This window comes from Phytophthora parasitica (genome assembly GCF_000247585.1).
Source record: "Phytophthora parasitica INRA-310 unplaced genomic scaffold supercont2.10, whole genome shotgun sequence".
NCBI lineage: Eukaryota > Oomycota > Peronosporomycetes > Peronosporales > Peronosporaceae > Phytophthora > Phytophthora nicotianae.
Window position 1 is genome coordinate 1,393,080 of NW_008648996.1, and position 23,881 is coordinate 1,416,960.

General features: G+C 48.9%; 9 protein-coding genes across 10 annotated transcripts; 4 read left to right on the top strand and 5 right to left on the bottom strand.

Moving 5' to 3' along the window:
• Positions 1–499: 499 nt before the first annotated feature.
• PPTG_06949 lies at positions 500–2,171 on the top strand. 2 transcript variants are annotated; one of them, XM_008901007.1, is made up of 3 exons: positions 500–685; positions 763–969; positions 1,041–2,171. In XM_008901007.1, exons 1-3 carry the CDS (start codon positions 506–508, stop codon positions 1,818–1,820), a joined length of 1,167 nt encoding a protein of 388 aa, XP_008899255.1. In that variant the 5' UTR covers positions 500–505; the 3' UTR covers positions 1,821–2,171. The 2 variants fall into 2 exon arrangements, with proteins under 2 accessions (XP_008899255.1, XP_008899256.1); XM_008901008.1 differs by lacking the exon at positions 500–685 and having other exon boundaries at positions 718–969.
• A 473-nt stretch (positions 2,172–2,644) lies between these two features.
• On the bottom strand, positions 2,645–4,491 carry PPTG_06950 (CAMK/CAMKL protein kinase). Its single transcript, XM_008901009.1, has one exon. It carries the CDS (start codon positions 4,177–4,179, stop codon positions 2,824–2,826), a length of 1,356 nt encoding a protein of 451 aa, XP_008899257.1. The 5' UTR covers positions 4,180–4,491; the 3' UTR covers positions 2,645–2,823.
• Positions 2,967–5,546, top strand: PPTG_21986 (hypothetical protein). The gene has a single exon (XM_008901154.1). The coding sequence runs from the start codon at positions 4,740–4,742 to the stop codon at positions 5,079–5,081; it is 342 nt and encodes a 113-aa protein (XP_008899402.1). The 5' UTR covers positions 2,967–4,739; the 3' UTR covers positions 5,082–5,546.
• Positions 5,547–6,188: 642 nt separating this feature from the next.
• PPTG_06951 (hypothetical protein) lies at positions 6,189–8,708 on the bottom strand (the record flags this gene model as incomplete). The annotated part of the gene is made up of 2 exons (XM_008901010.1): positions 6,189–6,300; positions 6,359–8,708. 2 exons carry the CDS (start codon positions 8,706–8,708, stop codon positions 6,236–6,238), a joined length of 2,415 nt encoding a protein of 804 aa, XP_008899258.1. The 3' UTR covers positions 6,189–6,235.
• Positions 8,709–9,123: 415 nt separating this feature from the next.
• On the bottom strand, positions 9,124–11,937 carry PPTG_06952 (hypothetical protein; the record flags this gene model as incomplete). The annotated part of the gene is made up of 2 exons (XM_008901011.1): positions 9,124–9,164; positions 9,237–11,937. 2 exons carry the CDS (start codon positions 11,935–11,937, stop codon positions 9,124–9,126), a joined length of 2,742 nt encoding a protein of 913 aa, XP_008899259.1.
• Positions 11,938–13,101: 1,164 nt separating this feature from the next.
• Positions 13,102–14,262, bottom strand: PPTG_06953 (serine/threonine protein kinase). Its single transcript, XM_008901012.1, has one exon. The coding sequence runs from the start codon at positions 14,197–14,199 to the stop codon at positions 13,225–13,227; it is 975 nt and encodes a 324-aa protein (XP_008899260.1). The 5' UTR covers positions 14,200–14,262; the 3' UTR covers positions 13,102–13,224.
• A 1,277-nt stretch (positions 14,263–15,539) lies between these two features.
• On the bottom strand, positions 15,540–18,249 carry PPTG_06954 (hypothetical protein). Its single transcript, XM_008901013.1, has 2 exons — positions 17,419–18,249; positions 15,540–17,350 (listed from the first exon to the last, which is right to left on the bottom strand). Exons 1-2 carry the CDS (start codon positions 18,010–18,012, stop codon positions 15,671–15,673), a joined length of 2,274 nt encoding a protein of 757 aa, XP_008899261.1. The 5' UTR covers positions 18,013–18,249; the 3' UTR covers positions 15,540–15,670.
• PPTG_21987 (hypothetical protein) lies at positions 18,047–18,232 on the top strand (the record flags this gene model as incomplete). The annotated part of the gene is made up of 1 exon (XM_008901155.1): positions 18,047–18,232. One exon carries the CDS (start codon positions 18,047–18,049, stop codon positions 18,230–18,232), a length of 186 nt encoding a protein of 61 aa, XP_008899403.1.
• A 259-nt stretch (positions 18,250–18,508) lies between the features above and the next one.
• Positions 18,509–19,656, top strand: PPTG_06955 (serine/threonine protein kinase). The gene has a single exon (XM_008901014.1). It carries the CDS (start codon positions 18,597–18,599, stop codon positions 19,578–19,580), a length of 984 nt encoding a protein of 327 aa, XP_008899262.1. The 5' UTR covers positions 18,509–18,596; the 3' UTR covers positions 19,581–19,656.
• The last annotated feature ends 4,225 nt before the right edge of the window (positions 19,657–23,881 follow it).

The window sequence follows — 23,881 nt, forward strand, 5'->3', positions numbered from 1 at the left end:
CTAACGCATCATCTGCGCTGTGGCATAAACGCTGAGTACTATAGTAGTAGATGAAAATCAGAAATAGGCTTTGGTGTCAAGCAAACGGCATATCGGTTTTGGTGAGGCACCTGTAGTACCTATAATTGCACTTTACATACCCGACAGGAGCCAGCCCATGACAGTAGCACGCAAGGTGGAAGTGTCGTATACTAGAATTTTAACGTTTTATCTGCAAATGCTCTTGTGTTAATCCCAGTTGGGTTTTGACAGTAAAATAGTATCCACGTACTCTTTGACAGAAATATCCGTTTCATTACTAAAATTCGTCGCCCGCTGCAGTAATATTCACACCTTTACAAAATATGAAAGATTGGGATTACTAAATGTTCACAGGCATGGAAATGCAAGGCAATAATCACAATCCTTTTGACATATCTCGGTGTTTTTCACTGATTTATGGTAATTCCTCCTTTTGATGATGCTCTCACAACTCACTCCTATCACTCCTTAAATTCATCGCCAAATGGTGACGCTCCATTTTTCAAGAACTCCGGCGATCACTCATTTGAAAATAATGGCCTTACCACACCGTAGCTCTCACTGCCACAGCGTTTCTGCGTATTCGCCTCCACCTGACGAGTTAACTGAGCCCTGCGAATATCTGGGCGTTAAAAAACGCAAGCCCTCGTACCTCGTGCGAAAGGTTAGTCGCGTAAGCATTTGAGTCTGTACATGGTTGATGCCCTTCGTGTCTAACTGACGTTTCTGCTGCTATAACAGGAAGAGGGGAAGAATTTAAAGGACGAATTGCTGCAGCTACAAGCTCAAGTGGCAGTGCTCAAGACTCGCGGGATGCCGGCGGGATCAGCCTTAGCTGCAGACCCGGGACTTCAACAATCCAAAGCCAAGTCGAAGGCGCTGGCGGACTCTGCCAAACAACAGGGGTTGAGGATTGCTGCCGCGCAATCGCTCATGACGGAATGCGTGGTGAGCTGATCGTAGCATTCAATGTTTACTTCGAAACCGTGCGCTAACCAACACTATTTTGGATGGAGCAGAGAGCGCAGTATTCGAATCCTTTGTGCACCCGTATTTGTCTTGTGAAAGACAAGAACGAGCGTAGAGCTGTGCTTAAGGCCATTCGGGCGGAGAAGCTGAAGAATGCGTACGACTACGTGATGGCGTGCGGCAGCCACACGCCTGAAGGACAAGGGAAAGACACGAGCAAGGTGTTCCAGACTGACAACGGAGATACCTGCTGTCTGGGGAGTACCGTGGTGCATTTTCCAGGCGTCCGATCACTCAAGCAAGTGTTCGAGGCTATTTGGTTTTATTTGACCAATATGGAAATCAGTATCTCCGAGCGACTAGGCCACGTTGCGGTGCGAGAAGACTACGACATGATGGAAGGTTCAGCGTACAATTCGCGTATCATAGCGACCGACAGCAATGGGATCACGACGGAGACGAACACGATCGTGTTCGTGCAGTTCTTTGAAAACGGACACCCCCAGTTTGGTGGCGAACCGTGTGCCATTGTGGCTTCGGACTCTGTGGATGAAGACGAGCTCTACCCGTACCAGTCATCCAGACACATTCGCAAGGACATTTCAGGTGGCGTAGTGATGACAGCGAGCAAACAGAAGAAACAATCGACTGGTGAATACGGTGGTGACGACGAAATAGTGGTCACTATGCGTCGTGCAGGTTACCTAAAGATCCACCGGCCAGAGTTCTTTATTCCACCGCTCGCTCAACAAGAACTGGAAGGTGGAATCGGCGACTGGGGGAAAGTGATGATCAAGACTATGCGCGAAGTATTGTACGCAACAATGTAACTTAACTTTAAAGTGACGTGGTTGGCGACGATCCATTGTTACTGTAGTGTCGTGCTGCTTAATCGATGTACCTATCCAGCGTTGGAAAAGGACTTCGGTCCCTGGTGTTGCTCATAACGCGCTCGCCTTGTCGTGTTCGCTTGTTGGTGAGCCCGTCGCATCGAGGCGTCGAATTTCGACAGCACAAACTGTCAGCGCATCAGATGCGACGACAATCTCTCTGCTGGAAAGCCTTGATGCTTCGCTGGACAAGCGCTGCGTCTGGATTTCTCCAGACGCAGAGCAGCAAGGACACGCCTGCAGGTGGACAAACTGGTTCGTCACCGTCAGCGAATCCGTTTAGTAATTGACGTCCTTGGACGCAATCAGCCATTTGCGTTCATTCAGGCCGTAAGCATAGCAAGTGTGAGATGAGACTGGCATTGATGACCAGGTACATGCACGCAGTGCTGCCTGCAAGAGCGGGAAGAGTCGGTGAGCTTATCGTGGCCGTGCTTCTCTCTCCAGCATTTTATCTTGGACAGACAGCGGCGATGCGGTGCCAGCATGACATTTAGTAGCAGATTTGCTTTCAACATGGATCCATTCAACTGGCGCGACGCAACACATCGCGAAGCCAGCTTTTCCGGCGTTGTTGAAGCGAAAAGGATAGTTTGTCGATAGTAAGGAGTCGAGAAAACATGGATAATAAATAGTCTATGCAGCAGTTTAACTCAACTCAACGCTGCTACATGTGCATGCTAAACACGTTAAACACGCCGCATCTGATTGTCCTGACGTCTAACGAAGAGAACGAATAGCTACTGTACACCTGACACTGATAATGGCCGCGAATGTCTTGAATTCAGCTTTATTATTCATTGACATATAACATAATTTTTTTTCACTTGTTACTTGCAATTTGCCGGCACGCGCTTATCAATTGGTCGGTGCCGCGCTGTTAAAATTCTCCCACTTCTAGATAAATGCTTCATCTTCTTCTCTTCGCCCTCTTCCTTCACTGTCACACAGCAATGAGACTACGCTCTGTATGAGCTGTGGCCAGCATCGCTGGATGCTCCAATACTTCCCTCATGCTTCCCAGTCGCTTGGCTGGATCCACCGTGAGCATTTTAGCCAGAAGATCCATCGTCGCGGCTGAGAAGAGCTGGTCCATATTCCACAGCTTGAGCACGCCCCGACACCCGACAGTCTTAACGAGCTCGAAACCGCGGCACTCCGGGAACGGGAGTCGCAGTAACGGCGACCCCGTCAACAGGACGAAGAAAACCGCACCCAGCGACCAGACGTCGGCACGCACGGGGTCGTACCAGGTGCCGCTCACGGCTTCGGGGGCTGTGTAGTGCAGGTTGCCGGCCACGCGGTCGCGCGAGAGTTCTGCTGCTCGGGTGGTGCTAGCACCGAAGTTGCAGATCTTGACGTCGCCCGTCCTACTAATGAGAATATTCTCGGGACACAAGTCCCGGTGGGCGATGCCGCTCGCGTGCAGGTACCGTAGACCGCGTGCGAGCTGCAGCACCCAGCGACGCGCCTCCTGTTGCGAGACCCGTTGCGACGGCTGTGGCCCCAGAGCCCCCCTACTTATCAATTGAGAGAGCAGGTCGCCGCCTGGACAGTGTTCCATAATAAGGCGGAACGATTCGCTCTCCACGCTCGTGGTATAGTAGCGGACAATGTGACGTCGACCGTCCAAGACGCTGCGCCCGACGGTGTTGCTTCTGTTCCTGCTGAGTGCGGACGACGCACGCAGCACGTAATTGTCGGCCTCACGCTCGAGGGCCAGCAGTCTCTGAACTGTACGCCATTCCTGCCATGTGCGCAACCCGCCGCCGCCGTTGCGGTCCGAGTCGAGCGTGAGCGCCCGCACTTTAACCGCGACTGTGAGCTGGCCGGGGGCCGGTTTGTCGATGCCCACGGCGTCGGGCGGCACCTCCATGGCGCCCACATAGACTTGCTTTGTCAGACGTCGCGTGAGTGTTACGCGGGTGGATCCAGACCCGGACGACGTGCGCGTGCGGTCCGTGATCGACGACTCAGAAGACCGCTGCTGTAGAGGAGACCGTGCGGCCATTGGGCTGAGCCAATGACGTCCTCGGTTAGGTGGACGTAAGAGGCAGGTGATGGCCTGTTCGGTGGAGGAGCCCAAGCCTTTAGAGACGTCGTCGCGAGACGTGTCGCTCTCGAGCTCAGTTCTCAAGTGAAGAGACCACTGCCGCCGCTGCGAGGTGCGATGCTGCTGCTGAGAGAAGACGAGGCTTACGATCCCACGGCCGCCGCTCCTCCGTGATAGAGTGAATGGATTGGGGCTCAATGGCGGCCAGCGCTCATCGGCGCGCCTGTGAAAGGCCCCGTTGGTCATTTTCTCACCCGTGGCGCTTCTGCTCAAAGAGGTTAACGGCCTCGTTTCTGACTGTGCAGACAACCAGCGCGTCTGCTATCGAGGAAGCGACTTCAACACCGCCTTTGGTCTCGCAGAGGTGCGGCTGCCACTGGCGGCATTGCTAGTAAGTACACGGAAGAAAATATTGACCTACCATCCACATACCACCGAGAAGGGAAGCTGAAGCTGCTGCTGCTGATCCGTAACGTCCGGGAACTCGCAGTACCCTGTGAAAATTTACGTAGTTGGCGAACACGAGCGCTAGCGTAGCGCTGTCATTTGACTCAAGCGTCTTACAAGTTGCACAACCGACGCCATACATGACCGGGTGACCATACATTTTGCTAAAGTGCCGATACAGTAGCGATGTGCATCTTATTCGACTCGTCTGACGTTACGACGCGACGTTATCAACTATGTCTCGGCGTTCGTCGGCCTTCCAGCATGCTATGACGTATTATAGTTCCTATACAAGTGCTGTTTGAAACCTCACTATCTCTCGTCACAACTGTATTGGGCTGGTGACATATTCGCATCGAATGGTTTTTCAAGGTACCACCGCCAGGTGCGTTTTGCGGTGTTCTCGCTTTCCTCATGAACATCAAGGCTGTCATGGGCGGACGTTTCAATGGTCTCTTTGCTGTGCCGTTCATGTAGCGTTTGGAATTTTTGCGGTCGACTATAGCCTTGACAGAGCCATTGCTTCCAGTTTCTATGCCATGGCAGTGCGTCGCCTTTTTTCGAGTTGCAGCAGCTGCTGCTGCGTGTTGGCCTTTTTGGCTCGAAGTGCTTGGCTTCACGACTCGCCGGTGCTCCCTCGTCGCGCATTGTGTGGCGTCGTCATGGCGAGCAGCTTGACGCCGCAGTGGGATGCGATTTGAGACAGCAGTAAGCAAAGACTCGCATGTCAATTGGATCGAGGCGACGAACATTGATACATGTACTTCGAAGTATACGTCAAGGGAATCGAAGCGAATCACTTGACGGGTGCAGATATATCTACTGTAGATGGTGTCTTCATTGAACGACTGGCTGTGGCAGCGAGGCCAAAGGTCTGCTCGGTGTGGACTTGGCTGACGCCTGGTCCAACCAACTTTTCGTCCGAGACCGATCGTCTCGGAGCGAAAAGCAGACGAGGACGCACCTTGCGAATCCGAGTTGAACGATTTTAATCGAGCCGGAACAGTTGAAGGCAACTTGCTTGTTCCATGACGTCCATCACTTTTTTCCTGCATTTTTGAAGGCTGTAGCATAGCTTCTCGAAAAAAACCCCTATCTTTATTTCTTTTAGCTGTTTTATTAGGAGAACAGAGAATTTCTCGGATAAAAAGTTGTTAAAACCTGCCTCCACCACACCGAGATGCACGTCTTTCGGGGTGTGGTCGTTGGCACCACGCCTCAGAAGTCTGGGACGTTCGATCTTTGAGCCAACTGAACGCCCGCCAAGGCCCTTTCTGGTTGAAGTGGACAGGTACGCAACTTTAAAAGAATGACAGCAATACGTAATACTGTATTCACGGCGAATGCATGAGGTTTTACTGTGTCGATCAGTTCCGACGGAGTCTTGAAGAATTAATGCATGCTGGACCAGATACGTCGCCAGGTGAGACTGATCCTGCTACAGCGCCATCCCATCCAGCCATTGCCTCGACGATGGAGTCTGCAACTGCGACACTGCTGGACATCGTGGTGACGGAATGCTGAGTCTTTCCGATCCCGTTCCTCGCCGTGTTGGGTGCTTCCAGTTCTTGTCGCTTTGCAGTGATTTGCATTGTCGGACGGGACGTTCGAGGATAGTGCGCTCCACATTCGGCGGTAAGGCCAGTGAACTTGCTTTTCGGGGCAGACTTCGTCCATGTTGACTTACACTTTCAGTGAATTACCAAGTTACCAATTGACGCATGGCGGTACATATTCACCCAGAGCGAGCCTACGTTCGACAAGCTTATAAGCACGGTGACCCCTGATTTCTCAACCACCCAAGCGTATGGCGCAGTCGATAACATTAAACTATTTCACAGTTTTTTGTTAGGTATCAACGCGGAGGCGGTGGGGGTGCTTGTTCGTGTATCCATTGGAATCGAAACGAGAAATCGACTCCTAAGAAAATCAAGAATAATGAGCAAACAAACACCAACCCCCCGTCCTTTAAACTTACCGTAGTGTTCCAACATGAAGCTCACTGCGAACAAGAGCCACGTGGCGATTTTGCCTTGTACAAGTCGAGCGTGAGTTTCCAGCACGAATGCCACTTGATACAATGTCGAAACTCCAAACCGAACATCGACAAAAAGGTGTAGACCTATTAAAATCGCCGTCTGAAGTCCCACAAACGCTGCAATGACGGTGAATCGCTGTGCGAGCCCTTCCAGATCGTCCAAATCGCGTCCATTTAGGTAAAATTCTCGATTGGGCATCCCTTGCATGATCATTATATAGGTCATATAGATCATAGGTGTAATGCACTGCGCATACGCGATGAGACCGAGATACTCGTTGTTAAATAGCAGTTGGAGTGTCTGGTTCACAGCCACCGTATTCTGCTTCCTAGTCTCCTTCAAAATGTCGTTGATCACGGGGTTTTCACGCATCAGTAAGGGCTGTAGCTTTAGTGACGTTTCCAGCTTCGTAGACACAGCGACGAGCTCAGCAAGTCTTCTGGAAGAGCCCAAATGGTTCATTAACCGCCGACCTGAACGACTTTGATTCAAAGTCGTAGGATCTAGTTGAGCTGACACTTTTCGCGAAGAACCAGAGCGCATTTGCGTCGATGCTCGTCGCGATGATCCTGACCCCATCTGCGTTGATATCCTTCGTGGGGTGTCCGTCAGACCAGGTATTCGACGTGGAAATGGCTCAATTGGTGTAGGCGTTCCGGGCCCAGTCGATTGTCGTCGTGAAGAAGGTGAAGAAGACGTAAGTTCAGTCACTTCATGTGGCGTTGAGTCATTGTCGAAGCTGTCAGTATCCGATTCCTCGTCCCCGTCCTCTTTCTGTTGACTGAGCTGCCCACGACTATCGATCCGAAAACCGAAAGAATTACCAAGCCGAGTGCCAATCTGAACGCTCAATCGCTTCCCTGCTTCGGGTATTAGTCGTGCTGCTGCTCTTAGTCTCTGTGTGAAGCGAGAAGGAGGCTTTACGGCCATTGAAAAGTACTCAGCCCCCAGCTCTGGGCCACTCATCGCTGTGGAGGAGTAGCGAGACTTGCGTTCTGCCATCGATCGTAAATTAGTAGGCCTTCGGTCGTTATGGTAAACGCATCGAGCAGCAAGAGCAGCAAGTAGAGCCCTGTTAGCTTCCGATACATTGTGTTCTGCACAAGAAAGCAAGCAGATCTGACGTAGTTCGGCTGGGTCCAGTTGACCAGGTAACTGGAGCAGCTTGAGGGTGGCTTGGAATAGAGTTCCAAGCGAGTGTTCCGGTTCTTCTTGATCTTTATTTCCTAGCCCTCTAGCGGTTAATCTTTGCTGCCGATATCGCTTCTGTTGAATCGCTCGATTCGCTAATGCAACACGTGATCGTCGGTTCATTCCGTGAAGAGCGAGTGTCAAATCAACCACGTTGAGCGTCACAACTATCGCGACCATTTTTAAGGATTTGGTACTTCGCATACATAGAGCGCAATACAGAGCGTTAAAGACGTCCACTGTAAACACAATCACCTCGGGTAGTCGGTCTTCCAAGTGCGCTCCACACGCAGCAAGCACGTTCTTCACTGCGACGTTCACAAGTGTCAGTAGAGCCATTAAATGTGGTTGAATGACTGTCGGAGCGACGAGAAAAAGAGCTTGATATGCAGGGTAGATCGTGACTAAAGATGCTTGAGCTGCGATGAGCATAACATAGCGATTCACTCGAAATTCGGCGTCTGGAACATCTCCAAGCACTCCTCGACCCAATACGAGACTTGTAATGAAGGTACAGCCTAGGAATGCTACTGGAGTCTGAAGCACATTCATGAACGGGACCGGGAAAACCCACACGTTTGCCAGCATAATGTCGAACGCGAGAGTGATTCCAGCACTGCAAATGGTCACTCCGATGATTCTTCTTGTCGTTAACGGAAGTTCCGAAAGCCACGCTTTTGCTTGCATTAAAATACTAAGTATCGCGGAGCCCACAACGATAAAATGTCGTATCCAGAACATGAAGTTAACGTCAGGACCTTCAGCTGCTCGACGAAGAGGGAGATATGCCGCTAATACCACTAGTAACAACGGAGATAACGGAGTTAATATACACACTGCAGCCACTCGAAAAGGTGATACCCGTTGTCCGTATTCCTCCAATGCCAACATCCGTTCCACCGAGTATTGTCCACAATGACTCACTTGCAGTCGTTCCCATAAATGATAAAGCGGGCCAAGTGAACTGCCGATTATTTTCATCGTTCCAATGACAATTTGACTCTGTTGTCGCTCATGTGGTGGGCGTGGTCGTACTGGAGATTGAGTCTCCAGCGGAATTGGGAATGGGGCCACTGCTGTACCACATTTCCTAGGCATGTCAACCCAGCCGCCGCAACAATGACTGGCGAAAAGTAGCGATGGACTAGGTAGTCCTTTTAGTTGGTGAAGAATAGCTGACCCCACTGCTACTGTATTGCTTGTTTCACAAATAGATTGTATATCGCTTAATATTACTGTAAACTTATACAAGATAAAATAAATCTCCGTAAACTTAAAAAAATCTTAATTAATATCAGTAAACTAAACAAGCTCATCTCGGAATTAATGTCAGGCACAATTGGGCTTGCATAAGTTTACAGATATTTAATCTAATCTGTTTACAGCTTTATAATTTAATAAGTTTCGCGTGCTAAATTTGACTGTGTCAGTGGGACATAAAGAAAGGCTAATTAAGATTAACCTTGTTTTAGGCCACTTGGATTGGTGTTATCTAACGCTCTCATTACTAGTATCATTTCTTCAGCCAGTCGAACTGAAAAGTAAAATCGACACCTGATGAACATCAGACCACAATATCAAACACTTACAGAAACCAATGTGTTGCAGCAAAAGGGAGGGACCTACCGTAGTGTATAAGCGTTGACTGTACTGCAAATACGAGCCACATCAAGACTCGACATTGCAACATCACAAACCGGGACTCTAACACAAACGCCACCTGGTAAATCGTCGAGATACCGAACCGCTTCATCACAATAACTTGCAACGTCACGAGTATCAGCAACTGCATTAGCGCTAGAATACCGACCACCATCATCCGTTCCTCGAATTCAATCGCGTCTCCAAAATATCGATAATGTGTCGGGTAGTACACGTGATTAGGCAAAGCTTGAAGTGCGGGCATGTACAGCAGGTACAACACCGGAATAATACACTGGGCGTACGCTATCAGTCCGATGTACTCGTTGTTAAACAACAACTGGAGTGTCTGCTTAACGGCTCTGGTATTCTGCTTTCTCGTCTCGTCCAGTACAATACCGATAACAGGGTTATTCTTCGAGACAAGCGGTAGTAATTTCTCCGAAGTTTCTTGCCACAAGTTAGCAATACTACGTCGATTGGATTTCTGACGAGTTTTGGGGTTTAAAACTGGTATTGACGCTGCGTCTACGAGCTGCGAGATCTTTGGAGCTGGAGATTCCAAGGCTAGTGACGCGGGTATCTTCTCTACTTCTGATTCATCCGACTCGGTACTTTTATTGAGACTCTCGCGGTTTTCCGACAGACATCGAGTAGAATCATTTAGACGAGAACTTGTTCGTGTGCTGATCCGTAAACTTAACCATCGAGCAGTTGGAATTACCAGTGCAGCCCCTCGAAGTCGTTGAACTAACTTTGAACGGGATGGAGTAGGTACTGGTAATTCCGAGGCTCTTAGAGGACGACCTTCCATCGCAGCGGACGAATACCGTTCCTTGATCTGAGCTACCGACATAGCGTCAGAGCTGCGTCGACTGGTGTTGTATACTGATCGAGCTGCCAGACTATCCAGTAAAGCTACATTTGAATCCGAGAGCTTCTGAGGCATCCCCGAGTACAGTCGAATGGCTTGAAGTTCAGCAGTGTCTAGCTGACCTGGAGCTTGTAGTAACCTCAGCATCGTATCAACTAGTGTACTTAGCAACGCAGGGTTACCAGCCGTTCTAACCACAGAGTCGAGAACTGATTGCCGACGGCGGAGTTTTTCTTGCTGGCGCTCCATCAGTTGGAAGGATCGACAGGCTCGAGCGACTCGAGATCGACGGTTCATCCCATGCAGTGATAGAAACATGACTAATGTGTTTAAAACAATCGTAATTGCGACCATCTTCATCGAGTTAGCGCTGTGCATACAGAGAACGGAGTAGATCGCGCTGAAGACGTCGATGCTGAAGATAATAACTTCAGGTAAATTATCCTCCAAATGTGACCCGATTGCTGTCTGGAGGTTTTTTAAAGCGAGGTTAATTGCCGGTAACAGTGCAATCATCCCTAACTGTAGTAACCCGTCCAGTGCGAGAAATACCGCTTGATAGGCTGGGTAAAGGCCCAAAAGTGAGGCGTGTACAGCAGTTAGCAATAGAAACTGACGGGCACGGAACTTTCCATCTTGCACGCCCTCTAATGGGCACGGTCTTAATACTATTCGACTCAAAATCGCCCAAATACTGAACATTAAAGGTGCACCAGCCACCACGAGAAAAGGAATCGGAAATACCCACAGATCTGCGATCACGATATTCGACGCTGTGTACACTAAAGCAGAGCCAATCGCCACTATAAGAACCTGTTTCATCGTCATTGCCATCTCCGGAATCCACGCTTTCGCCTGCACCATAGCGCACATCACTAACAGTATCCCCATTAGAGTATGCCGTATCCAGAATACGTAATTCATTAGGGGACCTTTCTCCACCGGTTGTAACGGCATACATTCCGTAAGTACCACCACCAGTAATGGTCCCAAGGGGAATAGCAAACATACAGCTAATACTCGCCCGATAGATACGCGTTGGCAATACTCGTCAAGTGCCAACATACGCTCGACCGAGTATTGTCCACAGTGACTCACTTGGAGTCGTTCCCAGAAATCGTAAAGTGGGGCGAAAGAGTGCCCAAAGAAGGTCATAGTGGACACACGAAGGCTTGGCTGTCGTTCTGGTTTCTGCGGTAAGGAGACGATAAATGCGTCGCGCTTTTGTGATGCAGTAGATACTGAGCTGATGTTAGGACCAACCATAGATTTCTTCTTCTCTGGAGAACCTTCAATCGCTCCAGGGGGCTTGGGAATCATGACCGACAAGTCTGGAAAGTTCGTTAACGACGTGGTTTGACGACGAGACTTGGTTGGGCTATTTGATGGAATCTCTAGCACGTAGCTACTTCGACGAGGTAAACCTCTGGAATCTACTCCTGGTGTCTCCATGGTGATCTGCTGGCCATTGCTGGATCTGTCGCTATCCTGTCGTAACACCGCAAGACTATCGAGCGATCTTACAGGCTCTGTTGAAAATCCTCGAATGGCTTGAGTAAAACTTCTCACACGTTGAACATCCGATCGAGTGGGGGAATCCGCTTTATCGTGTACTTTTGGGGGTCCGCTATTAGCTGAAAATGGCAATGCACGACCACGGATGTTGTGTAAGACGCTACTACTTCGCCTCGGTAATCCTCCAAGGTGCGGCACCACCGCCACGGCTCGAAAACTCGTCCTTGTTTCGCCATTACGAGAGACTGAGAGCCGAGCACCGAAAGGATGCTGGATTTCATCACGCGCGCCTTCCATTACCTGGACGTGAAGCGCAATCGTTTCTGAGTTTCTCGGAGGACTTAGTCAGACTCCGAAATTTCGACCAAAATAGGGACGACCGAAAGTGAGACGAAGGTTTGTCGTTTCACCGGCGAGTTGCGCTTCGTTGCTAAGACAAGATTTTGCTAGCTCTTCAGCTACCGTGATCACCATCTTACGACTTAGGATGACAGCCGTTATTGATCCCATATCATGACAGAACAGCAGCACTAACGTTACTGAACACACCGGCTCATTACCTGACCTGAAAGTTTCAAGCTGAAACCTTCGCAGTTGTGTTCGTTGAAGCTATTTTTTACGGTTAGAAACTGCAAAAAAAAAAGAACAGGCTAAGGGCCGTTTTTTTTTATCTTTTCGTTTTGCGAAGCTTATTACTATCGGGATTTTGATAGTTCGCCAGTGACTAGAGGTGATGCTTTGGCCTGCGAGGACGGTGACGTGCACCAATGGCATTTTGCGCGTACGCTTTTGAATAATTAATTCAAGTTGTATAGTTTGGATAAAACTGTACTGTTAGAATATAGTCCCGAAAATGTGAGAGTGTGTGCACGGAACTAACGAGTTATTAAAAAAATGCCCCTTCTAGCATTTATTATTGACATCATTGAAATCTTTCAACGTGTTTCACTTCTAAGCTCTTCAATCCAGAGACCTTCCTCAAAATAAACCTGCAATTGTCCTCATCGCTTCAATCGACATGAAGTGATTTCAAAATATTGGAATCAATTGGATAATCTATAGGCCATTTCATGGTTATTTTTTTTCGTCTGCCGAGAGGCGAAGTGGAATTAAATCGCTTCTGTGTGCAACTTTGCAGTCACTATATAAATTTGCGAGCATGTTGTGTTCGATTAGCCAAATCTGTGGACTACTTATTCATCTGCTAAGAATAGTTGGTCGAGTACTGTTGCTACTGCATGCGACGGAGACGCCATATTTCAACGCCGCGATGCCGTACAACTTATCATTGATCGTAGAACATGAATGATAACTATTTCCTTTCTTTAAATTTCTTGTTACACGTACAAATAATTCCAAAATATTGTTATCTTCCTCAATTTAATAATTTGCTCCGACGTCTACTCTGTAGGCGCTCGCTCAGCTTACATTGTTTCGTTGCTGTTTCTAAATGAGCAATCTCTCTTTCATAGGAAACGATTTGAGAGCACTCGAAGACAGTGCAAGAAATACATGTATTCACGTAGTCTCGGTTAATAAATTAGTTATCCAATGTTCACGCACTAATTACCACCAGGTTCACATTCATGGCTCCGATTCTGCCTGATGACTCGCTGCGAACAGCGCTGGGTGATTGAGCACTCCCCTCATGGTCTGCAGCCGTTTGACTGGGTCGAACTCCAGCATCTTGGACAGCAGGTCGAGTGTCGCTGCAGAGAGCTGCGTGTCCATCTTCCAGGACCGGAGCACGCCGAGACAACCCACGGTCTTGACCGTGTTGAACTCTGGATCTGTCGGCGACGCGAACTCCAGCAGCGGCGCACCCGTTAGCAACATGAACAGCAGGATACCCAGTGACCAGACATCAGCCGTCACAGGATCGTAGCTCACCTCAGATACGACCTCGGGTGCCACGTACTGCGTCTTGCCCACGCAGCCACTAGCCCGTCGGTCCGCGCGCGTGCTGAGACCGAAGTCGCCGATCTTGTAGACGCCGTCACGCGTGACGAAGACGTTCTCGAGCGAGACGTCACGGTGAGCGATGTTACACGTCTCGTGCAAGAAGTGCAGACCACGCGCCAGGTGCAGTACGATGCGCAGCGCGTGGGGTTCGCCCAGACGGCTTTCGGGCTGCGTGGACACCAGATCGGCAAGTAGGTCACCACGTGCACAGTGTTCCATGACCACGAAGACGTGTGAGCGCTGTACGAATGTGTCGAAGATCTGCACGACGTTGGGGTGGCTACGCGCGACGCCACGCAGCTGTGTGGTGGCCTGCCACTCCTTCCAGGGCCCCAGCAGACGACCCGAGACGCTGTCGCGCTGAAGCTGGCCAGCGCATTTGACCACCACCGCCTTGGCCCGAGCAGCAACGGCATTGTCAGCCGAACGAGTGTAGATGTGGCCCAAGTAGATTTGCGGAGCGAGACGTGAGCTCACTTTGATGTGGCGGTGTGAACTGGCGTTGGAGTTGGCAGTGCGAGCAGCGCTCTGTGCTCTAGGACCGCCACCGCTGCTTCGACTGCTATTGCTGCGGGCTTGAGCGAGCGTCGCTGTCATGGCTTGCAGTAGGGTTTTTTTTTTTCTGGTGAGGAACTGGCAGGCTTGGGGCGGAAAGAGAAGTGCTGCTGTGCACGAATCTGCGGCGAACCGACCGAACTTGAAGTACGGCGACGACGTTAGCGTAGACGGGTCATTTTTATTTTTGCCACGTCGCATGCTGTCATTTTTCCAGCGAATCAGCAGGAAGCACGTCGCCTGCGTCGATGTGTTAAAACCGTGCGCAATGATCATTCATTTCCTTTGACGATCGCTTACTGCTGTTGTCTTCCTCGACACCACCATGCTTTATACTGCGTCGACTCTTAGGCCGATGACAGACAACAGCAGTATGTGCATTGTGTGGATTTGTCCTGTAAACAGAACTCGGTTGGAAATCTGAATCTTGCTGGCAAGGAAGGAAAGTCTCTGCCAACGATGGAGCCCCATCTGTGCGTCCTCATGCTGGCCAACGACTGCCAATGGCGACAGGTCTGTCGCGAATTGTTGCTAGCCGCTACAGTAGCAATAATTCTTCGGATGACTCATGACGCGGCGCGACGTGTTCACTTCAACTTGAACACGCCAAATCCAGCAGTAAATTTATCTGTGCGAGTGTAGCATATGCCAGCCTTTTTTTTTTTTTTTTGGCATGTTGGCCTTAGCATTCGTTCCTCTTCTTCTGCATGCCGCAGAGGGTTCTCAGTGCCACAACTGACACTCGTAGCGTCAGTCCCATCCTCCAGCGTCGTTGAATCAGTCGATGCTGTCTGTGTGTTGCCCGTCACCGAGTTTGCGCGATATAGCACCGGAATCGCGAGAGATGGTTGTACATTTACGCCAGGAGCTTGGTTTGTGGAAGGGATACCATCCTGTTTCTCCGTTATCAATCTATCTACCTCCGCTACGATATTACAGCATTACATAGAGATTAAACCACTACTGCAGGGTGCAGCTCCGAGACTGTTTGGTGTCGCCCCCAATAGCAACCGCGTCAAACTCACTATGTACCTTATCCCGGACGGAAACACGTCGGGTGATATCTCTCCGCGAATCCTGTGCGGCCAGCAAACTTCTCCGCTGTTTGCTGCTCCCATCCGTGTGAAAAGACGACACTCGCGTCATCTCGCTTACGTGTCGGCGCAGGCGAGGGGTATCCGATTCGGCAGCCCACCCTTATCAATAATCGCATGCGTTATTGAAAACCTTGGTGGTAAAATATGGTAGCATCAATAATCCTACCTGTTTCCGGCGGCTTAACAACTACTTCACGTGGATCTTGACTTTTGTTCGTCGACATGAATATGCAGCGTCGTTCAGAGCGTCATAGACAGCAAATGAGTCCCAGAAAGCGTCGAATTCGGTCGCGAGCGGTAGAGATGACGCCAACGATATATTCCTCGTTCTACTTTCAATCGTACGGCTGAAATAGTCTCTTGTGGATAAGTTTCCTCTTATGCCTATTGATAGAGACTTTATTCTGTTTCTTTAACTAATCGCACCGCTCAAGCCATGCGATCGTCTCAATGTGCGGAGTATGGGGGAGCATGTCCACTGGCTGTAGGTATCGCACTCGGTAGGTGCCAACTTCACCGATTTCAGGCTTTGCCTTAGCGCAGAACGCCTCAAGATCAGGCACCTGGGAGTGGGGATTGCATGATACGTAGCAAATGTGGCGCGGAGCAATACGACGCAACATCTTGATAAGTTTTTTGTGCAGTCCCGCTCGAGGAGGATCCACAATCACCAGATCTGGTAGCTCAGAGGAGGAACTACCATTCGAGGTGGACGCAATCTTGTTGAGAAACTCCTCTTCCTGCCAGCTCTTGGCCAAGTCAACGCAAAAGAACTGCATGTGATCCGGAGTGTAGCCATTCAGACTAGCGTTCACCTTTGCACGCTCCACAGCCGCATCAACTAGCTCGAATCCCACCACTTTCTTGGCGTAAGGACCCATGCAAATGCCGATACTACCCACACCACAGAAGAGATCCCAGACCACAGGTTGCTCTGGCAACGCCGCTATCATGTGCTGGATTTCTCGATAGAGCACACTTGCCTGATTCGAATTGGGCTGGAAGAACGAGTTGAAAGAAACCTCGAATCTGTGTTTTAGAATCGTGTCTTCAAAGTGCGAACTGCCGTATAGAACGCGTTCCTCGCCAGTACTCTCGGCTGGCTCTTCGCCTTTCTGGCGTCGATGTCGTTGAGCTTCGCCGTCTAAACTCTCCACAATCGACACGAGTCGTGGGGCATCTTCGGTCTCGGCTAGTAAATCCTTTTCATGCTCGCATACAAGGCCTTGTATGATGCTTTTCAGCAGCTCACTCTGTTCTCCTTCAAACGTTGTTGTCACCAGGCCCAACATGATCTCTGTGCGGCCTTGGCTATTCACACCGCGACGCAATACAATCTGCTTCAGAAAGCCTTCGTGCGTGTTGAAATCATACGCTTGCAGCCCCAGATCTTCACTTCTGACCACGAGTTGTTGCAGCAATCGATTGCAAGCCGACGATTGTAACAGACACTCATTCAACGACAAAATTCGAGGACTCCACACTGTAGCACGACGCCGACGTGCCTTACTCTTGCCGTGGATTTGCTTGGATCGACGAGCACTCACTGAAGCCACAGGAAACATTCCGACTGTAAAGGGGTAGCGTGGAGCTTCACTGTTATCGCTCGATGGCTTGTCCTCGTCCAGTAGCCAGCGACCAGTACTACAGGTGAACTCCATTTTGTTTCGGTAGTGATAGATCCCACCCTGTTCTCCTTCAGTTTCCACGCCTAAAATGTCACGGATCTCCATGTCTGGTGAGTGGCGCCGCTCGGCGAATAGTTCCTGGATCCATTCCTGTTTTTCTTCAAGTTGCTGCGTGTAGCTCACGTGCTGTAGCTTACATCCACCACAGATCCCAAAGTATTTGCTACATTGAGGTTGTGTACGATGGCCACTGGGCTCGGACAGTGCCACTTGCTGTCCGAAGACCGGCCATGCGCTCTGCGGCTTATCTGCCGCCCACTTCTCTCTAGACTGCACGTCGCGTTCCCAAAGTTCGGCCTGAATCTCGTCACCTGGAGCTGAAAACGGCACCACCACTTGCATCTTCACTCCTTCCGGGGAAATGTAGGTGCCGACACCATCGCCGTGTGAATTGAGCTTGTCAATTGACTGAAATGACACATGTAGCAACATTAATGGTTGAGAGATGATGCAAAGTTAGTAGCCAAAATGCGTACCAATACTACACGTCGCTTGGACTTTGGTGCTGTTGAAGGCCTGGGTGGCGTAACAGTGGAGAAGATGCGGTGGACACGCGCAGTACGCATACACGCCGCCCATCGCGACGAGAATCGCGACCGCAGAGCCATCGTCTGGTTCAGGAATAAAAGCTCAGTGAACAATATTTGACCAATCAACGGTCTAGGCTCGACCACCGGAATCTCCTCCTTGAATTGACACAACAGCAAATAACCGAGCCGACCTGGCATTGCTTGTTGAGTACGCAAATGCCAGCACGGTACAATGTTTTCATTGAAGACAACCGCTAAATGGTAGCTGTTTCGTCCTTTAGCTACCCTCCAGAAGTTCCTAATCAATGGCGGCATTGGACGCGATTCTCGTGCACCGATCGCTATGCTGGCGCCTATTAAATACGTGCACACATCCACAGTCAACGTGTCGAATTGTCCTGTGATGCAACAGGCTTGCAGCAGAAGTTTGCCACAATTGCCGAGTAGAAGAGGAACGAGTGCTGCTAGTGCTGCGATCAATCCACCGAGAATAGCAACGCTTGCATTCCAACTTGAAGTGAACACGTCGCGCTGCGTCATGAGTCATCCGAAAAATTGTTGCCTGCCGTCTCCAATGGCAGCCGTCGGCAAGTTCGAGTCACTGCAACTGCAGGATTCACACGCGGATGGGGCTCTGCGGCAAACATCGACTGTCCTTACCAACGAGATTCAAACGGCTGGACTGTCCGATGTCGTCAATCTACGTCGCCCGAGAACGCTTTTCAAGCAAGCACTGACTATTATACCGTTGGCTACATGAGAAACTCCGGAAGGCCGCAGCCCGTTAGCGAGCTAAGGATCGTAGCGTATGATGCCGAACGCCAACCTTCGGCCCGACACCTCCACCAAGACAAATGAAAACGCCTCGTCATTGCGATCGTTGCACGCGTCTATGTCACATCGACGCGGGCGACGTGCTTCCTGCTGATTCGCTGATACTGGTGAAAGCCTAGCCTCAGCGACAGCATGTGACGTGGCAAACAATGACCCGTCTACGCTAACGTCGTCGCCGTACTTCAAGTTCGGTCGGTTCAACGCGGATTCGTGCACAGCAGCACTTCTCTTTCCGCCCCAAGCCTGCCAGTTCCTCACCAAAAACAAAAACAAAACCCCTACTGCAAGCCATGACAGCGACGCTCGCTCAAGCCCGCAGCAATAGCAGTCGAAGCAGCGGTGGCGGTCCTAGAGCACAGAGCGCTGCTCGCACTGCCAACTCCAACGCCAGTTCACACCGCCACATCAAAGTGAGCTCACGTCTCGCTCCGCAAATCTACTTAGGCCACATCTACACTCGTTCGGCTGACAATGCCGCTGCTGCTCGGGCCAAGGCGGTGGTGGTCAAATGCGCTGGCCAGCTTCAGCGCGACAGCGTCTCGGGTCGTCTGCTGGGGCCCTGGAAGGAGTGGCAGGCCACCACACAGCTGCGTGGCGTCGCGCGTAGCCACCCCAACGTCGTGCAGATCTTCGACACATTCGTACAGCGCTCACACGTCTTCGTGGTCATGGAACACTGTGCACGTGGTGACCTACTTGCCGATCTGGTGTCCACGCAGCCCGAAAGCCGTCTGGGCGAACCCCACGCGCTGCGCATCGTACTGCACCTGGCGCGTGGTCTGCACTTCTTGCACGAGACGTGTAACATCGCTCACCGTGACGTCTCGCTCGAGAACGTCTTCGTCACGCGTGACGGCGTCTACAAGATCGGCGACTTCGGTCTCAGCACGCGCGCGGACCGACGGGCTAGTGGCTGCGTGGGCAAGACGCAGTACGTGGCACCCGAGGTCGTATCTGAGGTGAGCTACGATCCTGTGACGGCTGATGTCTGGTCACTGGGTATCCTGCTGTTCATGCTGCTAACGGGCGCGCCGCTGCTGGAGTTCGCGTCGCCGACAGATCCGGAGTTCAACACGGTCAAGACCGTGGGTTGTCTCGGCGTGCTCCGGTCCTGGAAGATGGACACGCAGCTCTCTGCAGCGACACTCGACCTGCTGTCCAAGATGCTGGAGTTCGACCCAGTCAAACGGCTGCAGACCATGAGGGAAGTGCTCAATCACCCAGCGCTGTTCGCAGCGAGTCGTCAGGCGAATGATGCAGAAGTGGAGCGATGAGTGCACAATGTTGTTGATGGTAGTGCGTGTAATTTATCTCTATAATGTGACATCGAGCTCATTTTTACCTGGTACATGTATTATAGTATATGTAGCATTGCACTGGGAATAACTTAAGGTATGGACAGCCCTCAACGGATTAAATCCACGGTACTGCGTAACTCTGTCGATGTTATCTCGCTCAACATCCATCTTACGTTTTATGCGAGCTATTTTGTTGAGCAAATGTACAAGGCGAATTCAACTGTGACAACCATAACCACTATATTATCAAGTTGCGACTCCAAGAAACCTATTTATTACGCGTGGGGCTACTCGATGGGTCAGAGTAGTTAGTTTTAGCAACAACAACTGCAAAATAGATTTACTCAGCCGGTCAAACGGAAGTTCATTCGGATAGCTTGCCCAAAATCCCCATGAAAAATAAACTTATTGTTGTTCACACATTTTTTTTTTTCATTTTTGGCGTGCCGACGATAGCTGAGCGTGGATAACTGCAATCGTTTCTTGTTACAATTGCATCGTGGAAGAAACGCTGGCAGATGTAAAACACTAGTTACGGGAGAAGAAAGACTAATGCCGTGTTCTGCACTGGAAGCTCTGGATTTCCGTGCTAGTCTACTGTTGATGGTGCTGCCGTCCTAGCAACAACTCGCAGACCTTTAATTTTTTTTACAGCTCATTGCGATTTTGTTTGCGCTCTTAATTAGAATATATTGGCAAAACTCCTTTAAGAATATACATTTGTCGGTTGTTTGGACAAATTTTCATTCAGTAAGAACGAGTAGCGACGGAAATTCTACTTGGTTTAGTGTAATGTTACGCCGTCTTTGATGCTGCGCGCTTGTTCCAAATAGAGTTGAAACAGCCTGAAAGCTAGTGATTACACGAAATAAAGCTGTCCAAGTAAATGTGCTCTGGCTTACCACAACGCACAGAGGACTCTGTTGTGAATGTCTTGGTGTACGCCCGGTTGTAACCACATCAACATACATTATAACGTCGAGAGAGAGAGAGCTTATGGAGGAAAACGATAAATTAAGAAGGAAGCGAGCTACAGCAACGAAGTAGGTTAATAGGAAAAGGTGTGTATTATGTGCTTTCTCTATTCCCTTTTGGCTCCGTCGACTTTCCATCTCTGCTTGTTGAGCGTAACTTCGAATAATAATAAATTACTTTCGTCTTCCGAAATTTACCGATAATGTTGCACTTGGCCGCCACAAGCAACATTCACGTGGGCTTTTTGCATGAGTTTTGCCACGGGAATGAGGTATCAAAGTATGACGTGCTTGATTAAATTAAGGATCTTTCTTCAGATACGAGCAGAAATCACGTATACCTAACAACAGGAGGGAAAACCCATTGTATGGGGTACGACTATCCTATGGCAACCTTATGCATTAAACAGTGGTATCAAAGTCAACATGAATTATTTGCAAGGTTTGAGTAACTTGAGTTTCTGTGTATAAAAGTCTACAGTAGTTTTGGGTTAGAATGACTCGCCTCCTAAAACTCTGGAAAAACTCTGGATTTAAAATCCAGAGGATAAAACTTCAGAAATTACTTTGTACAGCGGCTTTGCCGCTTCAAATAAATTAATCATTCAGTAGGTGGCGATCCACTCAAGCCGGACAGATAACGGTAAACTAACATACCAGTACATGTGAATATGATAACCCTCCCCCCCCCCTTCTTTAAATAAACAGCATTTGTGCCGTTGTTTTAACTCAAAACTATAAGGCCTGCGACGCAAATATTGACATCCAAAGATCAAGCAGCCACCACGAGGCTACCCTATAATACATTCACTCCCCATGGGCACACTCCTTTCGTAAAACTGTGGAAGGAGGCTGTCAATATAGTAGATATTACGAATGCTCGATATTTCAAAATCTGGATATCCACTTTCCGATTTAATCTATTTCTCCACTTTGCTTAAGGCAGATTTGGTCGGTAAACGTATTCGAACAGCTTGTTCAAATTGATAAGTAGTTTTGCGGTTCGTTCAGATTAGAAGAAGTTTAATGTTGGGCTTTGTACTGCTAAGATCATTTGTTGACAATTTCTTTAAGTTCTACTAACCTGGCTGCTTACTTGCACAAAAAATGCATTCTCAGCTAAGTCGAAGACGATCTAGTTGCTAAGTTTGGGTGGGCTAAAAGAACTTTTGATTTGACACCGACGAAACAAATATATATCATAATAACGTATACCGTTTAAATATTTTTTTTACATATATTAGTGGTAAAAACTTCCAGCCAGACCTCTTAAACTTGCCATTCGTTCCGACTAAATGTTGGTTACAGCTGCAATCGCAACAATCGTAGTTGCTGTAGAACACAAGCGGTTCCAACTTAACATTTGTATGCTTCTTATGCCAAAAACGGGCAAACGACTAGAGCAGGTGCAGCACCGTGAAATCAAGCTTAATTATTTTTTGTCCAGCATTAGTATTTGTGATTGACCATGGAATCTAAAGAAATGGCGATCGTTGAGTTTCAAATTGAAATCCATGGAATGACACACTCGTAGTACAATACAACAATTACGTTGTTACTCTCACCGGCAAAATGACCAGTTCCATTTGTTCAGTGCATACAGAATGTCGCCGGCCGCCCTGTTAATCTTGACAAATAGCCGAGTCGAAGTGAAATCTATAAAATGGTCTGTAATGAATTTTCAATTAGTATTTTATTAATAGTAAGAAAAGTATATTAAAATTTACATTTCTCTTTATTTTGTGCTTCGGTAGTAGGAAATAATCGAGTGGGAGCGAATCAATGACTTGACTCTTGCAAGAAATGTTTGAAATGCAAGTTTTAAGCAAGCCCGATATATGAACAGCAAGCACAAACTTAAATGGCATCGAGCATCACATACTGTACACTACTCCTTTCTGATCTAATAGCCCGATTTCTACAGTACACAGACGCTATTCCAAGCAAAAATAAAAGATGTCATTGCATAAATCCTTGTTAAACTAAGGACAGCTCGATTCTGAAAAGCTGTCGTTTATCTTCTGAACCGCATTTCATACTTAGTACAAGTATGTACGTTTAGAAATTGTTGGACGGTGACTTAACTAGCAGGACTCAGCTTCGATCGGTTGAATATTTTGTTTGAACTCCTAGGTAATGCTCAATACCACCTTAATAGCGTACCGATTATTTCTTACATATTAAAATATTTATTATCACAGTGAATAAATCACCTATTTTACATGTTGATATTAAAATAAAACAGCTTGATGCAATATATTTTGGCTGCCAATTTCTTTTGTTATCTCTACCCAGCTCCTTTTAAAAAGAGCTGTGTACAAATTTTGAACTAGATAGAACTAATTTATCGTTAGTATTGTACAGTACTCAGTAGTGCCCGTCTGCGAACAGATGGAAAGCTTGTTTAGATGTCGTGCAAGGTTCAGCACATCAGTTTAACGTGGAAGGTTACTAATACTTAATATAAAACAGAAAGCATGCTAAGCATGTACACGGCCAGGCTCTCGCACGCCATCAGTGATGTTGATTTCTGTAATCAGTGATGACTTTACGCAACCTCACCGCATACAGTAGTGAGAAAGTATCACTTCTTCATTCACCCTCCGAAGCGCATACGGACAACAAGCGATACAAGTGATGACCAGCTCCCTTCACCCACCAACCAGTTATTCGTTGAGAGACGTCGTCATTGGCAGCGTGGTGGATCGTGTTGCACTCCACCACAGCAAGATGGGACTCAGCTTCCTCGCTGATCCAGAGCCAGAGCCACGCTCGGCCACTGAGCTGCACTTCAGCAACCAAAAGCAATTTCCTCGTCTTACGACCACTACATCAGAAAACACGACAGAATTGTCATTTAAACAACCAGGAGTGTTTATACGAAGGGTTAAGCGCCGTATCTCTACCTCTAGACGAGAGCAGTGCCGAATTAACCAAGCGCGCTACAGGAGCAGACAACGCGAGCACGAGAAAACCATTTCTTCCAGTATCTGTCGTTTGCGTGTAGACATTCGAGACCTCAACATACGGCGCCAAGATCTTAAAAGACGATCCAGGTCTTGTAACAATGTTTGGTCTGCGGCAATCGAGTACTTCCGACTTTTCCAGCGCGGATTCATGGCTCCGCTGCAGATGTCCGTTGGGCCCGATGTCTCTTACCCATCCTTGGATGCGAATACCAAGACTTCGATCACGGCAGAAGAACGACCACACCAACCTCACGCACAGATCGACTTTCTGAGAGAGACAATGGCCCACGACATGACAGACGGCGTGGTTTGTGGCGTTGAAGCGCTACTGCAA